We start from the raw sequence: 16,315 nt of genomic DNA on the forward strand, positions 1-16,315 counted from the left end.
ATCTGCTGGTGACAGGCCAAGTAATCCTCTTGGCTCCACTGTCTTGAGACAAGTCAACTAATACTTTATTCTGGTGACAACTGGGACAACTATAAACCGCGTTAATCTAGTTAGATTTGTTCATTAGCTTACACTTGCAGGTACCAGGATCCTCTGTTTCACATTTCATTCAAACAATGAAGCAATGTTGATTTTGGTGTGTTGCTCAAGGACACAGAGACGAAACAGTGGTGATCATCCCGAGAGCAGAACTAACAACCTCCTGATTATGAGCATGATGCTCAAACAACATGTTCAAATGATTCTTCTTACATTGAGAAAATTTATTGAAAGATATGTTGGTAGTGAAGAATGTTTTTGTGCACATGTCCCACACTTCATAGATGTTGCTGTGAGCTCTTTTCCTGGACCAGTCCTTGTTCAAAGTGCATCGTCATCCCAGAGTATTCCGATGATGTTAAGGAGCAGCTACTTGGTGCTCACTTTCGAACTCTGTAAGGCGAAAGAACTAAGTGCCTTGGAAGGCATTCAAACCAATAACCTCTTGAGGTCAGGGTCTGGTTCTTTAAACACAGGGCCAGCCACCACACACCCCTGAAGTGCAGAGCCATTGCTGGAAATGTCCAGGAAGGAGATGGTAATGGTGATGGGTCATTCAAAATTTCATTGGTCCAGGTGGATAAATGTGGGTACACATGGGCTAAATTTTGAAAAAGTATGGGATGATTCCTCACGCCAATGTCCGACTCTTTATCACGTTACATGACAGTCTCTTAGGGATTATTGTCTGACATATGGACATTTGAGTGTATCACTCTCTGACCTTCAAAATAGAGAAAACCTTGTCCAAAGATAGGCTAGTTTAGAGGGAAAAGCTTTTGAAGCAGCAACTCCCCCTTTGGCATGCTGATCCTTTAGTCAGAGCTGGTCACAAATCTCGGTAATATCAAGAAGAAAGAATGCCTCGACAAATGAGAAATACACCAGCACCGTTAAAAAGACGAATGACGCCGGAAATGGTTTTCGTATTCTGACTGATGAGGTACCTATATCAGTTGCTAAGACTATTTGATGAATTGTTGAGCTTAGTGACGCCATCATAAGGGAGAGTTAGGATACCAACTCTTGGTGTCAACTGTCAACTGTGACAACTGTCACATGTGTCAGTGAATTGCTTCAAAAACTTGGCAGTTGGTAAAGGTGAACCTCGTTGGAAACTCGTGTTATGATAATGTATCACTGTCAAGAGTGATCACAAAAACTGATTTATCAAACTGAATGATCATGCCTATGATACCATATATGGTGTTGACAGTAAATAAAAATCTTACAATACTGCCAGGTGACACAGAAAAGGTGATATACTTGATTTTGAATTACTCCCAAAATGAATGTTACTCAAATTGGGAACAGAATTTCTTAATCTCAGCTACATCTGGCAGAAATTTCGTCAACATAAGATTGATATTATGGGAGTTGTTCAAAATCAAAAGTATATATGATTTTTTGTGTCACCTAGTACATTTGTAGCTGAATCATATCGTTATTAGTGTTGAGTGAATTACAGATTGATGGGAATATCTCTTGATATATGAAGACAAACTGGTAACCCAGTGACTGCAAGCAGTCAATTTTTCAAACATTGGGGATGAGGTATATCATTCAGCAATCTCCAGAAGTGGTTTGAATAATCCTGTTGGCTCCAGAGTTGAACATGAGACAGACAGACTGACTTATTCTTTGATTTAGTGACTAATGAGGCCTAGATTGGAAACCGTGGGGGAGGGGGATTGCCGTTGATCTGTAAGAAGAGACTATGGAATACAGTTAAGAAACTTACGGAATCTAGTTTGACAGAAATGTGTGATGGTTTCTTAAATATTTCAGCAAGAAAAGTTCTGTCAAAAGCTTAAATTTTCTTTGGGTTTGATTGCACCTTAAGGGGTAGTCCCATTGCCATCAGACTGCTTTGATAGGTAAGAATGTCCATCAGCGTAAAAACTCAACTGACAATCGGAAATGGCTTTCCTCACATTGAGAGATGACTCGTATCGTTTGTATAATCTGGAGGTGACAGTTTGGTTTATTCATACAGCTCTGGAGCCTTGGCATGGGATTTAACTATGACATGTCAATTTGGAAGAAAAATAATCTGTATCCGTTCACAGGCACCGAGAAGTTGTCCTTCATGTTGCGGCTGCATTCGTTCACATTCACGGGAGAGTTGATCATTTTTGTGAATATAGTTTTTCATGGTAGGCCTACATATATGTTGAAAACATAAGGTGAACCGGAAATTGAAAAGGTACATTTTCGTGGACAGTAGCATAAAGCACTCCCCTGGTGATGATCTCTTCAAGGTCAACATCAGAGGAGTTGCTTACTATTGAAAGCCAGGGTTCAATGTGCTTTACATTCCTAAATGAATAGAATGGCTCCTAATGCACTGTACACCAGAATCCAACATGCTTTAGTAGTGATTTTCGGAAGAAGATTGAAATACATACAGAGACCTTCACTGCTTAGTCTTCTTTGATAGAACATTCTAATAAGAAGATGTGGTAAGGGATGCAATATCATTTACTCATTACTTGATGTACAGGTTATATTGGTGCCGAGATCAGGTCACTTATGAATAGGAAAAGGGCTCAGTGGTGCAGAGTTCAGTTAAGCTGACTCAAGAGGCCCACAGGGACAGCATTAAAGGAGTACATTTTGTGTCATGAAAGAGCCAAGTCTAAATGATGTGTTATTTTTGCCCGTTAACTAATATCACTTTTCACTACTTGGGGTAATAAGACCCATTTGAATTTTGTGCCCTTTGAAAACCATTTGAATAACTCCTCCAAGTGCAGAGCGTAATGCTGAATCAGAGGAAGCTCACAAAATTCTTGGCGCCATTTGAGTATAAACAATAGTATCAAAGCTTGCCAATCTTCGTATCCAATATCTAATAACTAAGTTATGATAACTTTTCGTGAAGGCCCCTCCTTAATGAGTACTCCCACTATGAATTATAGCATTTAACCTATCATTGTCATTGAGAGGCTGGCCAAGGAAATGAAGTCAATTATATCTGATTGGCTTTGAGATGACTTAGATGGTGGCTTTAAAGGCCGACACCATTTTTTTGAAAATTGAATTCGAATTTGAAAGCTTCTTACAGTGTAAATACACACTGAATACAAATTTCAATCGTACCGTTGGGTAGAGAGATATACAATATATAAATACAAAGCTTCAGAAAATTTGCATGAAGAGTAACTGCACTACAGCATTGTGTAACTCTATTTTCCTGAACTACCAGTTGATACAATGAACTGGAAGACAATATCCCTTTAAGGGAATGTCAGAGACTATCTCATTGGGCAGTATTAGGCTGGAAACATCCAAGGTCAGTCATTGTTGCAAATTGTTTTCATTTGCTTTTATTTAGCTGTTACTTGGTTCTATGTGATTTACCAGATGGACAGTATTATGATCTATCATCGGCTGTCAGCATCTGTTAGCCCTTATAGCCAGTGAGCCTAGTAAGTACTACCATTGTCGTAATGATTGTGATCAGAGCAATGGGCCATTCATATAATAATATAGTGTTATGTCTCTTGACTGAATGACATTCACTGTCTCTCTGATTTGGTAGTATCAGGATGATTTATATTGGGGTCAGCGCCGGGGTCATATTTGACCAAGGAGTCTCAAAGAAGTTGTTTTTAAGGCAGATTTTGGCTTAAAATATGCAGAAGTGGTGTTCTCGCCCCTTCCCCTCCACGACCATAGATCTGATTGCCTTCTTAAGTGCCGAAATGTTTTATTGTGACCAGTGTCAGTCTCTTGTTTTGATATGATTTAAATCATTATTTTTCAATAATTTAAACAAAATGGCTCCCTTGGCAGCTTGTTTGTGTTTAATGTCACCAGGGTCTTATCCTGTAACAAAGCAAGCGTTACCGCAACATGCACTGATTTATCAGTATGCGCTATATAATGTAGCGTATTCATTATGAGATAAGTGCCTCGTTATTTGTACTCACCCCATGTCACATCATCCAATCTCTCCTCAGAGACCGGTAACAGACACCATTTCAAGTCTTGCTTTCCTGACTTCCTCTCGTTTCTCATACTTAGTTGTCAGGTTGGGCGTATTTAGACGTCTTACCTCCTCTCAAGTCATCAGCCAACCGATGTGTCAATTTGGCGGGTAGATATTTATCTGCGCGTTATCAAGGGCGTAGCATGACCGTTTGTAATAGCTTGCGCTGGTGGGATGTTTTTCAGTGATCGATGTTTTGATTGACAATTCTTGTCTATATGACCTTGGACGGAAATTAGGAGAAATGAGTTAATTTCCTTTCTCTTTGGAGATATGCTAGTTTCACTATCTAAGACCGGTCCTGAATATTCAATTTGACCTTGATAGAGTGCACATGGTTGAACACTGCTGTTTATCATGTCAGTTTGGATAGACATGGCACTCTGAAGCAAGTTGCCTGATGTTATCTCGCGGCTTGGCCTACGATGATATTTCGCTTCATCCCAGCATTTTGAAAAAAACCATCCCCTCCACTGTGATTGCATGAGACCTGAAGTTGTTTTCTCTCCACATCTCCTTAATAGAGGGTACTACCAAACTACCAGCTTATACAGTATACCTCTCTTGTCATTCGAAGCAGAAGTTGTAGGCTTGCGAGACAACTGAACACGCAGTTGAAGCCAACCAACTTTCAAGCACTTGGATCTTCAGGATTTGTCATTGAAGGTGGTCGATATATTCAGCCAAGACGTCTCGTCTCCTTAAGCTCAGAGATATTCTGTCTGCTTCTCAATTTCTGCATGGAAAGGGCAAGTTGCATTTGAAGCCAACCAACTTGTAAGCAATTGGATCATGATTATTAGTCATTGAAGTTGGTCATGTAAGTCATCCTGGAGAGGCCTCACCTCTCTGAACTAGCTGACAATGAAATAGATAGAAATAGATGTGTCTGCTTCCCAATTTCTACACTTTAAGCATTTGAAGCCAACCAAGTTCCAAGTGAGGGCATTAGTACGATATAATCATCTTCACTAAAATATTCAGTTCTACTAACCAACTCGGAAATTGCAAGTTACCTTAATCGTGTCTGTCACAACATTGAAGTGGTTGTGGGTGTTAGAAGCACTCTGGTGTCTCTCCTAGCCTGTCAGAACGTTTCTTTCATTTGATGTTGTGATAACCAACTGTCGTCTGCTCAGAGACGCACTTTGATGGATTAGAAGTGACACAGCAATTGGGAAAAAACGTTTTTGAAATTCAAGTTTAATTTAACACTGCATAGGCTCCTCAGCTTTAATGAAAAAGAGGAAGTGATATTGTAGGGCTTTCCATTGATTTCCTTGATTGTCGGTGATGCCTGAGTCTTTACCACCAGCTCTCGACCTTAGAGTTACGAGGTTCTGTTCGAATTCTATGAGAAACTTTCTGATAATTCTGAGAAAACGCATTTCTTTAAAAGCAATGTGTCGTCTGCACTAGAACTCAGGCCTCTCAATCACACCAGATGTCGGTGCACCGGGAATAACAATATTAAAAGACTTCTTTGTTTTGTTTTACCCTCCTGGCAGGCGCGGATTTAGGGGGGGGGGCCGGCCCGGCACCGGCCCCCCCTTATTTCTGGGGACCATAGAAAAAAAAGTGCCGTTTTCATTAACACGCGGTACCATCCCCAGTCCCAGTCACATGCCGTCCCGCTCCGGTCTTTGGCGCCATAATTACTTTCGCTTTCGCTTGAAACGGAAGCCCCCAGACCCCCGCCAACGCTCACCTGCGGTTCGCATGGTCGGGTTCTGCCCTCTCGGCCCCCCCATCCCAAATTCCTGGATCCGCCCCTGCCTGGGTCCAGTAGTTCAAAACTACATGTATCGCTATTGCTGACGTAAACTTAACTTGGCATTTAGTGTAACATACCTCACTGAAGGAGATAACTCGCAAGTTAATGCCAGAGTAGGTGCATGACAAGACATCTTTTGAAAAAACAGGCATCGGAGCATATTCTAGAAGTTAAAATGGTCAAATCTGCTCCTTAACACCTTGAATAGTCGCAGAAAACAAGTTAGTCTTACGATTATCAAAAAAATATAGACCGATGTTTGGCATGAATGCAATGAAAACACAGACAAATAAGCCCATATAGCAGGGTGTGTCCCAAAAACTTTGGGAACTTAACTTTGACCAGATATCAGTTAGAACCCTGCACTTCTGAAGTAATGAGCCTTGAGTGATTGTTGGCGACAGAAGGATTCTCCTCTCCACTTCTGCTTATGGAAGCGAGGTTTAATGAAAACTGCATCAGTATCATCAGAGCATGTTGGAATGACTCTTAATACCCTTGGTTGTGTCATTAAGGGAAGCTTTGATGAGTGTCTTAATAGTGAGCTGTCATCCGCATGACTGCGGTAGCCATCCTGACCTTGTGGATAACGAATGACAGGCACTCTGGGACATTTAATGACTGTTGCGCTGCTCGGGCCCAGGTCCTCAGGCGTTGATAAGTGTCAACACTATCTTTATTAAAGATGAAGGGACCAATCATCATGCTTGAGAAACAACCTATCTAGCAGATTTACAAACAACCGGGTTACAAATAAAATATAGCATGGATTGAGCACCTCTCAACTTTGGAGTGACATTTGTTTTGGTGTAGACGTTGACTTAATATGAGTTCCTCTCTTTCTCTTTCTAGGTTGGCGTCAGTGCCAGCTTCAAGCTGTGCTCGAAATCCAATTTTGATAATTTCAACCTGCTGGTAAGTTGTCTGTTGATGTAAATCTTTCATTTTATTTCCACGCTTCCTTCCACTATACCTTTATTGGAATTCATCAAATCTAAATGAGGGCCATCTATGAATCTTCTAAAATCAAAATTACTAATTTGCAAACTCTTTACTTTGTCGGTGGTGAATGAACTAGATGCCATTTTACCTAACACTGCAAGGGATTTGCTAAAATGTAGTCCAAAACCAAGGTGCATTACTGAGGTCTTGGACTATGAGAGTACAATCGCAGTATCGATGTTTGGCGTAAAAACCAAGGCCAACATTGAGGTCTCGTTTTCCATTCAAAGACACGTCAACTACATGCACTCGGTACCAACCCAAAACCGCTGCTGCCAAAACGAGTTGCAATGTGACAACACTACTCTGCAATAAAGGGATCTGGCATTTCAGTCTAAAGAAAAGTGACGTAGGCCTTTGCTCTTTGCAGGTCTTGTCCAAGGGTACCATCGTCTACCAGAAGGACTACCAGATAGCTTTGAGCACCTGCTACTTGTTTGACGTGTTGATCACACGGGCCATGGCTCCATCCGCAAAGTTTTTCGTAACATATGTTGGAGGGAGCGAAATGATTGGCGATTATCTGGAGTTGACCATTGATGGTTCCATGGAGAATTCAGTAAGTTTCTCTATTGTGTGAGTTCACGTTGTGACTTGTAGCATTTCACCTGAATAAGAAGGAACAGTTCATTTCCAAAGAGTGGGCTTCATAGGATTCATGATGTCACTTCTCACCATCTTGTCATTTCAAGTTGTGTATTGTTTTCAAGCCTAAGTAATTTAATCAACATGCTTGTGACAAATGACATGTGTTAAATGACAACATGAATTCTGTGTAAACTCATCCCCATGGGTTTCTTGCCATGATGTTGTCATGACCATCATCTCGACACTATCTTATCCTGGTATTTTGTGGCCCTGTCTCAAAATGAGACTTGATTGTAATTTGAATGCCGCAGAGGAAAAACACCCATGGTCCAGCACAGGTTTAGACCCCAGACCTTGGTTTACAAGACAGTAATACTGCCGACCAACCTGAAGGAAAATTCCCTGCAGCCTAGGTTAGTAGGTAGGATGCTACCACTTAATCATGTCCATGCAATCTAAGACAATGGGTGATATGAATAAAAACGAGCAAATGCTTTTTTAAAACTCCACGTACATTTGCACTAGGCCTTTCTGTACAAAATTGAAGTAAAAGCATTTGCTAGTCTTTATTCATATCACCCAATAACATCGATTAGATAGGTGCAGATCAAGTCAAGTCCACATTCAGCTACTTGGATTGGGTCTGTGGGCTTATAGATTCTGTTGGCTATATCCTGGCAGCACTGTACTGTACAGTAATTGACAAAGTATTCCAACAATGACCTTAACCATACTGTACTCTACTGTCATGAATGGCCAACGACACTGAATACTGGTTCCAACAATTCTCTTTTCTTCTCAAGGTTAGTGTCAAGTTCAACAAGCCCAAGGCTAAGCTCGGTGAGGAAGTCTCCGTAAATGTGAATGCTGCCCCGAAGTCGCATGTTGGCCTCCTCTGCGTTGATAAGAGCGTTCTCCTCCTGGCAACTGGTAATGACATCACTCAGGACGATGTAAGTTTAAGTTACAGTGGATCCATCAAAACATGCTGAGCAGCTGCAGCTTTCCAACAAAAGGTTGTGTTTATTGGAAGGTGCACCTTTCTGGGTGACTTGTCCAATTTCTGAAGTGATATCTATGTTCCCAAGTATTTCCTTGGTTTGAAGGCTAAACCAGGCAGGTTACAAAATCTAATTCTTAAGATGGAGTGCATTAGAAATCTCAGAGGTTCCCCGTCAGCTCCTTGTGGTATTTACCTGCCTTCTTCCGAAGTCACAAGTATAATCAAGCCTTCGAATATTTTCAGGCAATTGAAGAACAAAGGTCATATGGAAAAAAGATAGGCAATAGTGTCAATGATGAAATCATTCCATTCTTCTTGTGGCGCTGTGGGCCCATTTCATCCAGGTCTGGGAACATGCACAAGATGATTAAGGTAAGTCTCCCATTTGTCAGTTTTCTAATCTGAATCACTTGCGTAAAAAATATTTGCTAAAAAATTTAAGAATACCACAAAATGTCATAATACAGTAGAATGTCTCTCTTCAGGACACCCTTGGGACTGACAAATACTGTCCCTAATTAAGAGGTGTCCTGATTGCATGCAGAGGTCATATTCAATGGAAATGACCAACTCAGGCACCAAATGTGCTGTCCTAAAGAGAGAGGGTGATCTCTTAGTAGAGAGGTGTCGCTAAGGGAGGTTTCATTGAAGTTGTATTCCTTCCACAGGGACAAATTATCAACTGGCTCGATGTTGGACACAATGCTGATTTGTATGATGATGATGATGGCACTTCTATAGGACTAAATAAATGCGGTTTCATTGCTCAAAGTACTCCACATCATTAGAATGATTTTGTATTTATTGGTGGTATCCCATTTTTTGCAGGATTTGAATCTTGTAGTCATTACTGCGGCCCACATTGAAGGATTCCGCCATCCATTCAACGGGGGAGGTAATGTATCTTATCCATACTCGTTTTTATCTGGAAAATCGCTCTTGCAATGCCATCAAAGGTTGGGGGTTTGGCATCTGTTCCAAGTGTTGGCTATTTAGGTGTATGTCTAAAGAAATTGAAGTTGTCATCATTGCACAAACTTCTGGCGGCAAAGTTCCAATAGTTATAGTTAGGAAGAGACCAACAGCACCACGGATTGAAATCTTGCTCTTGCTCGATAAAAACAGCTGTGTATTAATCACTTTGAAAACTCATGGCGTGGGACTGAAGCTAAAAAAGACTTTCGAGACATGTTATTTGAAGACCTCCCAAAGAAAAAATGGCTAATGTCTCCATTTGGAGGCCTGTTGTAAGCCTGCGGAATGTCCTCGGATGAAATGTCCTTGTCTTCTGTTTTGAACTCGTACTAAACCCTGTCTCGGGCTTTGTGTTTAGTATTGATTCCAAACACTGTAGGTATAAAAGCTAGTTGTTTTCTCCTAACATATTCATGAATATCTCAGGTACCACCAAAGATGATACAAAAATGGGACGGATGTAGCTTATAACCTAGGCTATATGATTATGTGCATGGGTTCGGGGCAGTGTTATGTGTAAGATAGTTTCTTTCCCATTTTGAAACAGGTGACATTATGTTTGACTATGAGGACATGGGGATGGATGTAATGAAAAGTGCAGCAGCTGGAAACTCTGGCTCTGATGACCAATCTGAGTCAGGTTCAAAACCGCGTGCAGAGTTCCCAGAAACTTGGATTTATACTAACGACATTGCTAGGTAGCAATTGAAGTTCTGTTAAGAGTTATTTGTTGATGGCGTTAGAATGATCTGGGTTGCCCGGAGGGAGGGTTACTCCCATAGAAGGTTTATGCACATCTATGTCTATGTCTAAGGGGATTTCTGAAAGCTGCTGTTTCAGGCAGGCACTAGCAGGTGGCAGCTTCAACCTGCACCCCAATCTACCAGGTGAGAATATGGGCGGCAGCTTCAACCTGCACCCCAATCTACCAGGTGAGAATATGGGCAGCAGCTTCAACCTGCACCCCAATCTACCAGGTGAGAATATGGGCGGCAGCTTCAACCTGCACCCCAATCTACCAGGTGAGAATATGGACGGCAGCTTCAACCTGCACCCCAATCTACCAGGTGAGAATATGGGCGGCAGCTTCAAACTGCACCCCAATCTACCAGGTGAGAATATGGGCGGCAGCTTCAACCTGCACCCCAATCTACCAGGTGAGAATATGGGCGGCAGCTTCAACCTGCACCCCAATCTACCAGGTGAGAATATGGACGGCAGCTTCAACCTGCACCCCAATCTACCAGGTGAGAATATGGGCGGCAGCTTCAACCTGCACCCCAATCTACCAGGTGAGAATATGGAGGCATTAGCCAGTATTGAGTGTAATCTGCCTAGAGTCAGTGTTAAATTGCCACTTGGTTTCAAAGCTGGACCTTCTACGCTCCTCTTGGGTGCCAATATTTGCTTTTAGTAGTTATTAATGCAGCAGAAGGTTCGTTTATTACGTGGGATTCTACTGAATAGGGGCTTTCGACTGCCCGCACTGGCCCACCAGATTAACAAGAATCAGCAACCTTTGCTGGCTGTGACCAAGACATGGATGTGCATACCCAGATTGTTTGAATGACCTCCCTCCCTTAGTTTATATGTTTGCAGTGTTATTTCTGTTGTGTATAACCACTTACATTGTTCAGACTACAAATGTCCTTATGCTGAACCAGGTGAGATGATGATTGATTATGAGGAACAAACTGGATATTAGAATGCTGGCTGAAATCCTGGGCTTCAGCCAAGGAGTAGTTACAGCCAGAAGATAAATCCCTCATAAACATGATAAATGTGAACCATTTTTTCATATATCCTCAATAGCTGGGAGTTGCTGATGATGAATTCCTGTGAAAAGGTGCTTCCAGTGGCTCATCTGGCCAGAGGAGCTGTGCCGCAAAGCCCAAACCACGGACTGACTTCCCAGAGACTTGGCTTTGGCTTGATAAAGAAGCCGGGTGGAGTACATAATCGAAAATCTGGTAGTCACTGTAAATATCACACCTGACAAGATCTGACAATAATGGCGTGCACTGATGGTCTCGCCAACAATGACATAATTTTTACTAGCAAAAGTCCAATTTTACAGTTGACAGCATGAGTCCAGGTTTTTGAGAAGTCGTCTTATGGTTTCACACACAGTATTTGAAGGTGTCGTTTTCACCCAGTGTTGCCCAGAGAAATAAACTGACCTTTCTTTGTAGTTAAAACAATGATGTTTGATGGTGTGATGTTAGAGGAGAATGGGCAAGGAACAACTGGATCTCAAACGCCAAAGTTGAACCCACGGAAGGAATTTCCAGAGACCTGGCTTTGGCTTGACAAATCAGCTGGGTTGTACTAAATAAACAGATTTATAGAAAACCAGTAGTTGGCGTGGTAGTTGTAATTGCTTCAACCAGGCAACTGTAGATAAGCATTTTGTGATCAGGTTCTGTGACACCATTACCCTAACTGAGACTGCCTTTGCCATACTGTTCTTTTCTGACATGCAAAAGCTTGAGCCAGGTTTCTGGAGGTCTTCAAAACCATCAGCACCCCTCCCCGCCCCCCCCCCCCCCCGATGTGAGTTAGCTTCAGAGTATTAAATGTTCTAGTTCTTTCTCTAGGTCCCATTATGGAAGATGCAGAGATAATGAGAAAAGAGAATAGCGGATCCCAGCCTGCTGACCCAAAACCTAAACCTCGAACCGATTTCCCAGAGACCTGGATCTGGCTAGATAATGTTGCTGGGTTGAGTACTTTAAGGCTATTGTCATTCTTGGTGTACTCACTCACTCACGTCTTCAAATTCACTGTTGCTTTGCCATGTTGCACTTACTAAAGCGTGGCCATGATTTTTTAGGTCAGAATGTACTGTTGTGCTTCAAAGCCACAAGCCAGCATTTCAATACACATATGTCATTTACATCCAAAATGAAGTCAATTCTGATGCCACACTGTTATGATGTCATTTTGGCCTTCATGACTTATTTCTATGACACATGCCCTATTGAAACTCAGCACCACCTATTGAGATGCCAAACTCTATTCCACTTAGATAGAGACAATCTGATCTCCAGTTAAAGATATCATTTTGACATCATCGACTGATATCAAAATCAGACATTAGATCATCCAGTTTTTCATGTGTATCTCCCCATCCCTTCTTCCCCCAAATATTAATTTCTTTCCCTTGCTCATGCAGGAATTATTTTGTGGGCCGATGGAGCTACCAGTGGGAATGGCGGGTCCCAGTCTGCTGGTCCAAAGCCTAAACCTCGAACAGACTTCCCAGAGACCTGGTTATGGTTTGATAAACCAGCTGGGTTGAGTACTTTACGCTTTTGTTTATAGTCACTGTCAATGTACACATGCCATCCAAATCATAATCAGCTTTTCCTTCATTTAATTCGAACCAAGCATGCTGTAATAGTGATCTCTATTATAATTCAAGGTCACTTGGGCATCGCTCATCAAGCCAGGGTCTCTGCAAATTCATCATCCCCCCTCCCCTCTCTAAAGAGCAGACTCAATAGTCATATTTTTCATGCAGGAGGCATCATCATGGAGATGGAGAGGGTTCCCGCTGATGTACGACCAGGGTTCATTGTGGAAAAGAAAGGGGACAGTATATCCAAACGTCGGGCAGACTTCCCAGAGACCTGGTTATGGCTCGATAAACCAGCTGGGTTGAGTACTTTATGCTCGTGTGTAGTCTCTGTAGATGTACACATGCTAACACAGCTGGCAACCTAACCGGGAGGGGTCTATGTAGTCAATATGCTTCAAGCCAAGTATAATAGGGCCGTTTAGACGCTTTCCAAAAAGACCGCATAAGACCGCATTCCGATCCGATCCGATCGAACCCCATTCCAGACCGGATGTGGTCTCATTTTAATGTACCCGTTTAGACGCTAACAGCAATGAGGACTGATGTGGACTAATTTCTTTTGGTTCCACCAATAATCCGCAGGATGTCGCGGTGGCGTCACCGATTAAGCGCCGCAATGCGGGTTATAATGGTACTAGGCAAGCTCGTTCTTATGGTAGCTGCTGTCTAGCTTCCACTGAATGGATTGATCGGTCCAAATATGTATGAGATCGAAAACAACCGTGTCCGTGAACTTATCATTCACCATATTGATATAATGAAAATAAGCCAAGAGAAAATACTATAAAACTGACAATCAAAACGACATTAATTCCCGCGAAAATACACGTGTTTATAATGAAAGGAAGTATTGCCGAAGTACCATATCCAATACACATGCGTGTAGGTAAAAAAATTAGTCCAGATAAGACCGCATTAGGCCCGATCGCGTTTAGACGACCAAATTTGATCCGGATGCATCCGGATTAGCCCCGATGGAACCAGCAAAAGAGGTGGACCACTTGAAGACCCGATGGGACCACATGAGACCCGATCGGTTTGGGTTTACACCAGGGAAATTTAGACCGCATTCGGATTCGATCGGATCTCATCGGGCCTTTTTACTGTCGTCTAAACGGCCCTAATGTTTGCATTTGTCGAGAAGAAAAAAAACTCCATCGAACTGACATTTTTTCTTTTTCAGTTGTTCTCTGGCTATGATTCATGTTCTAGCATTGTGTATCAAGTTAGGTTTCAGAGAGGTCAGACTTGACACCTGACTCCGTATTCCCTCCATTTACCAAGTTCATTCCCGAGTGTTCATTTTCCAGTTATTTTTCACGACAGGTCATATATGGCAACGTGAAGAAATTCTGTACAGTGCAACTCTAGGAGGATCCTCTCCTGGCCCTGGCCCAAAGCCAAAACCACGGACAGAATTCCCAGAGACCTGGATTTGGCTTGATAAAGCTGCTGGGTTGAGTATTGTTATAAAGTGATATCCACTTTCTGATTGATCCTGCACCTTGATTGCATTGATTTGCATGTGAGATATCTAGCTCGTTGTTTTTGCGGCAGCATTCCAGATATTTTTTTCGAGATGCGGATAGTTCAATCAAATTGGATGGTTATGTTGGATTTGACAGAACATAACAATGGATAAAGTGATTTTTCAGCGTGCTGGTGGGGACACCTTGTTAAATTCAAGGTCTGCGAATTCAAATTACGCTAGCTTGCTGGGCTTTGGGTTTGGGTCTCCTTTCTAGCTCCGGTCTCAAATTTTGTACATAGACCTAGCTGCTACACCTTGGTCTGTTGTTATCCTGGTGCTTTCCTTATGTTCTTCTTTATTAATGCTTGTCTTGCTTTGCCTTGTGCCGCTTTGAGCTACAGAGAGGTTGCACTCTATCCGACTCCCACTCCCACTCTGAGTTTAACTGGTGAATGACCTGAAGATTTCAAGGCTGTCAAGAAGTTTTCGCAAGGGAGTTTACCTAACGGGATGGGAAACCCATCTCAACTTATGTCATAGTACACTCAAAGAGCATCAACTTGGAATGGGAGCGTGGGTCAGGTCAGTGCAATCTGCAGAGTACCGGTGATTATCGCTATAGGGACCAATGGACTAAACATCCCGAGATTCTGTAAAGATTCCATCTTCATTATTTTCAGGTGATTTCAAAATTTTCAAATAAGAAAAATGCGAGAGCGGCTGATCTGAAGCACCAGATCGTACAAGATATTTTTCTCTGGCCTGAAAGCTGGTTATCTGACTACAGAGTTTGAATATCTCATCCCCTATCTCAGAATATCTCTGATATAACAGCTTCCCTACACTTTATACAGATAAAATTGTCGCATTACCAGACTTTGAACGACAACCAGTGGCCATGAAAGAGAGTGCAGCTGGCAGCATTGTGCCTGAGACACCAGTACAGAAACCACGTACAGAGTTTCCAGAGACGTGGATTTGGTCACACGAGATGTCGGGGTAATAGTCATTGAAAAATAACCTAACAAAAGTTGCAGAAATGTTTCTCTTATATCACCTAACAGTACTGTCTGGTGGTTGCTAATATATTTGTTGGTGTGTTGGTTTCATTGAATCTGGTATCAAAATTTGATGTTTTAATTTTGCATTGATTGGCTGTTCTCTCTGACAGAAACTCCAGCTTTAGCCGATGACTTTAGGGTGGATTAGTCAGTTCCATAAATCAGTTCCATTAAAAACTGATACTCAATGAAGTACGCATTCTAATTATGATGTTCTCTTCATTCATTTTCAGATTATTTTCAGTTAACCTCATTTTCAGAGACCTGAATATAGGAGTCTTCAGACCTAATACCTTCCAACAACATCCAAGATAATTTGAGTACTCTGAAAATATTTTATGACGGGGAGGGAGGTGAATTCATGTTGTTACCAATGAATATGACCAACCAAATTGTGCCTGGATCTTAGAAAATAATGTGAATTTCCCATTCACTTGAAACAGATGAGTTTTTCCAGCCAGATGTTGCTCTGCTTGGAGGAGTGCAGGAGGCAGGAAGCGCTGCTGAGTTCAAGAACCCAGCGCCCACACCCCGGACAGAATTCCCAGAAACTTGGATTTGGTTGCACGAAATGTCCAGGTATTATAGTCATTGAGGAATATCCAAAAAATGTTGCATAAGTGTACCCTGGATCCCTTACCTAATTATTGTATGGTACATATATTTGTAATTTTAATTGTTTTGATATAATTTGGTGTCATGATTATGTCACTCTTTCTCAAAAGTCCTCCGTCGCAAGTAACATCACACGCCCTACTGGTTTTACCAGTTTCACTCCCACTGGTTTCACACTTACTGGTTTCAGGCACTCTTACTGGTTTCATGCACTCCTACTGGTTTCACTCTTACTGGTTTCATGCACTCCTACTGGTTTCAGGCACTCTTACTGGTTTCATGCACTCCTACTGGTTTCACTCTTACTGGTTTCATGCACTCCTACTGGTTTCACTACACAACTCCATTGGATCCATTGAAACTTAAGCTGTC

General features: G+C 41.9%; 1 protein-coding gene across 8 annotated transcripts in view; it reads left to right on the top strand.

The window, feature by feature from the left end:
• LOC135496093 (CD109 antigen-like) overlaps window positions 1-16,315 on the top strand; it is a 197,293-nt gene that overhangs the window by 165,125 nt on the left and 15,853 nt on the right. For 3 of the 8 annotated variants that reach the window (XM_064785219.1, XM_064785220.1, XM_064785218.1), the window contains exons 15-19: window positions 6,720-6,782; window positions 7,240-7,428; window positions 8,261-8,410; window positions 8,704-8,832; window positions 9,289-9,355. In XM_064785219.1, the coding sequence (XP_064641289.1) occupies window positions 6,720-6,782; window positions 7,240-7,428; window positions 8,261-8,410; window positions 8,704-8,832; window positions 9,289-9,355 (598 nt within the window). Of the gene's footprint in view, window positions 1-6,719; window positions 6,783-7,239; window positions 7,429-8,260; window positions 8,411-8,703; window positions 8,833-9,288; window positions 9,356-11,627; window positions 11,758-12,032; window positions 12,157-12,958; window positions 13,095-14,122; window positions 14,253-16,315 lie in introns of all 8 variants that reach the window. The other 5 variants (XM_064785224.1, XM_064785226.1, XM_064785221.1 and 2 more) reach the window with 5 other exon arrangements.

Source organism: Lineus longissimus, chromosome 11 (genome assembly GCF_910592395.1).
Source record: "Lineus longissimus chromosome 11, tnLinLong1.2, whole genome shotgun sequence".
In the NCBI taxonomy this organism is placed as follows: domain Eukaryota; kingdom Metazoa; phylum Nemertea; class Pilidiophora; order Heteronemertea; family Lineidae; genus Lineus; species Lineus longissimus.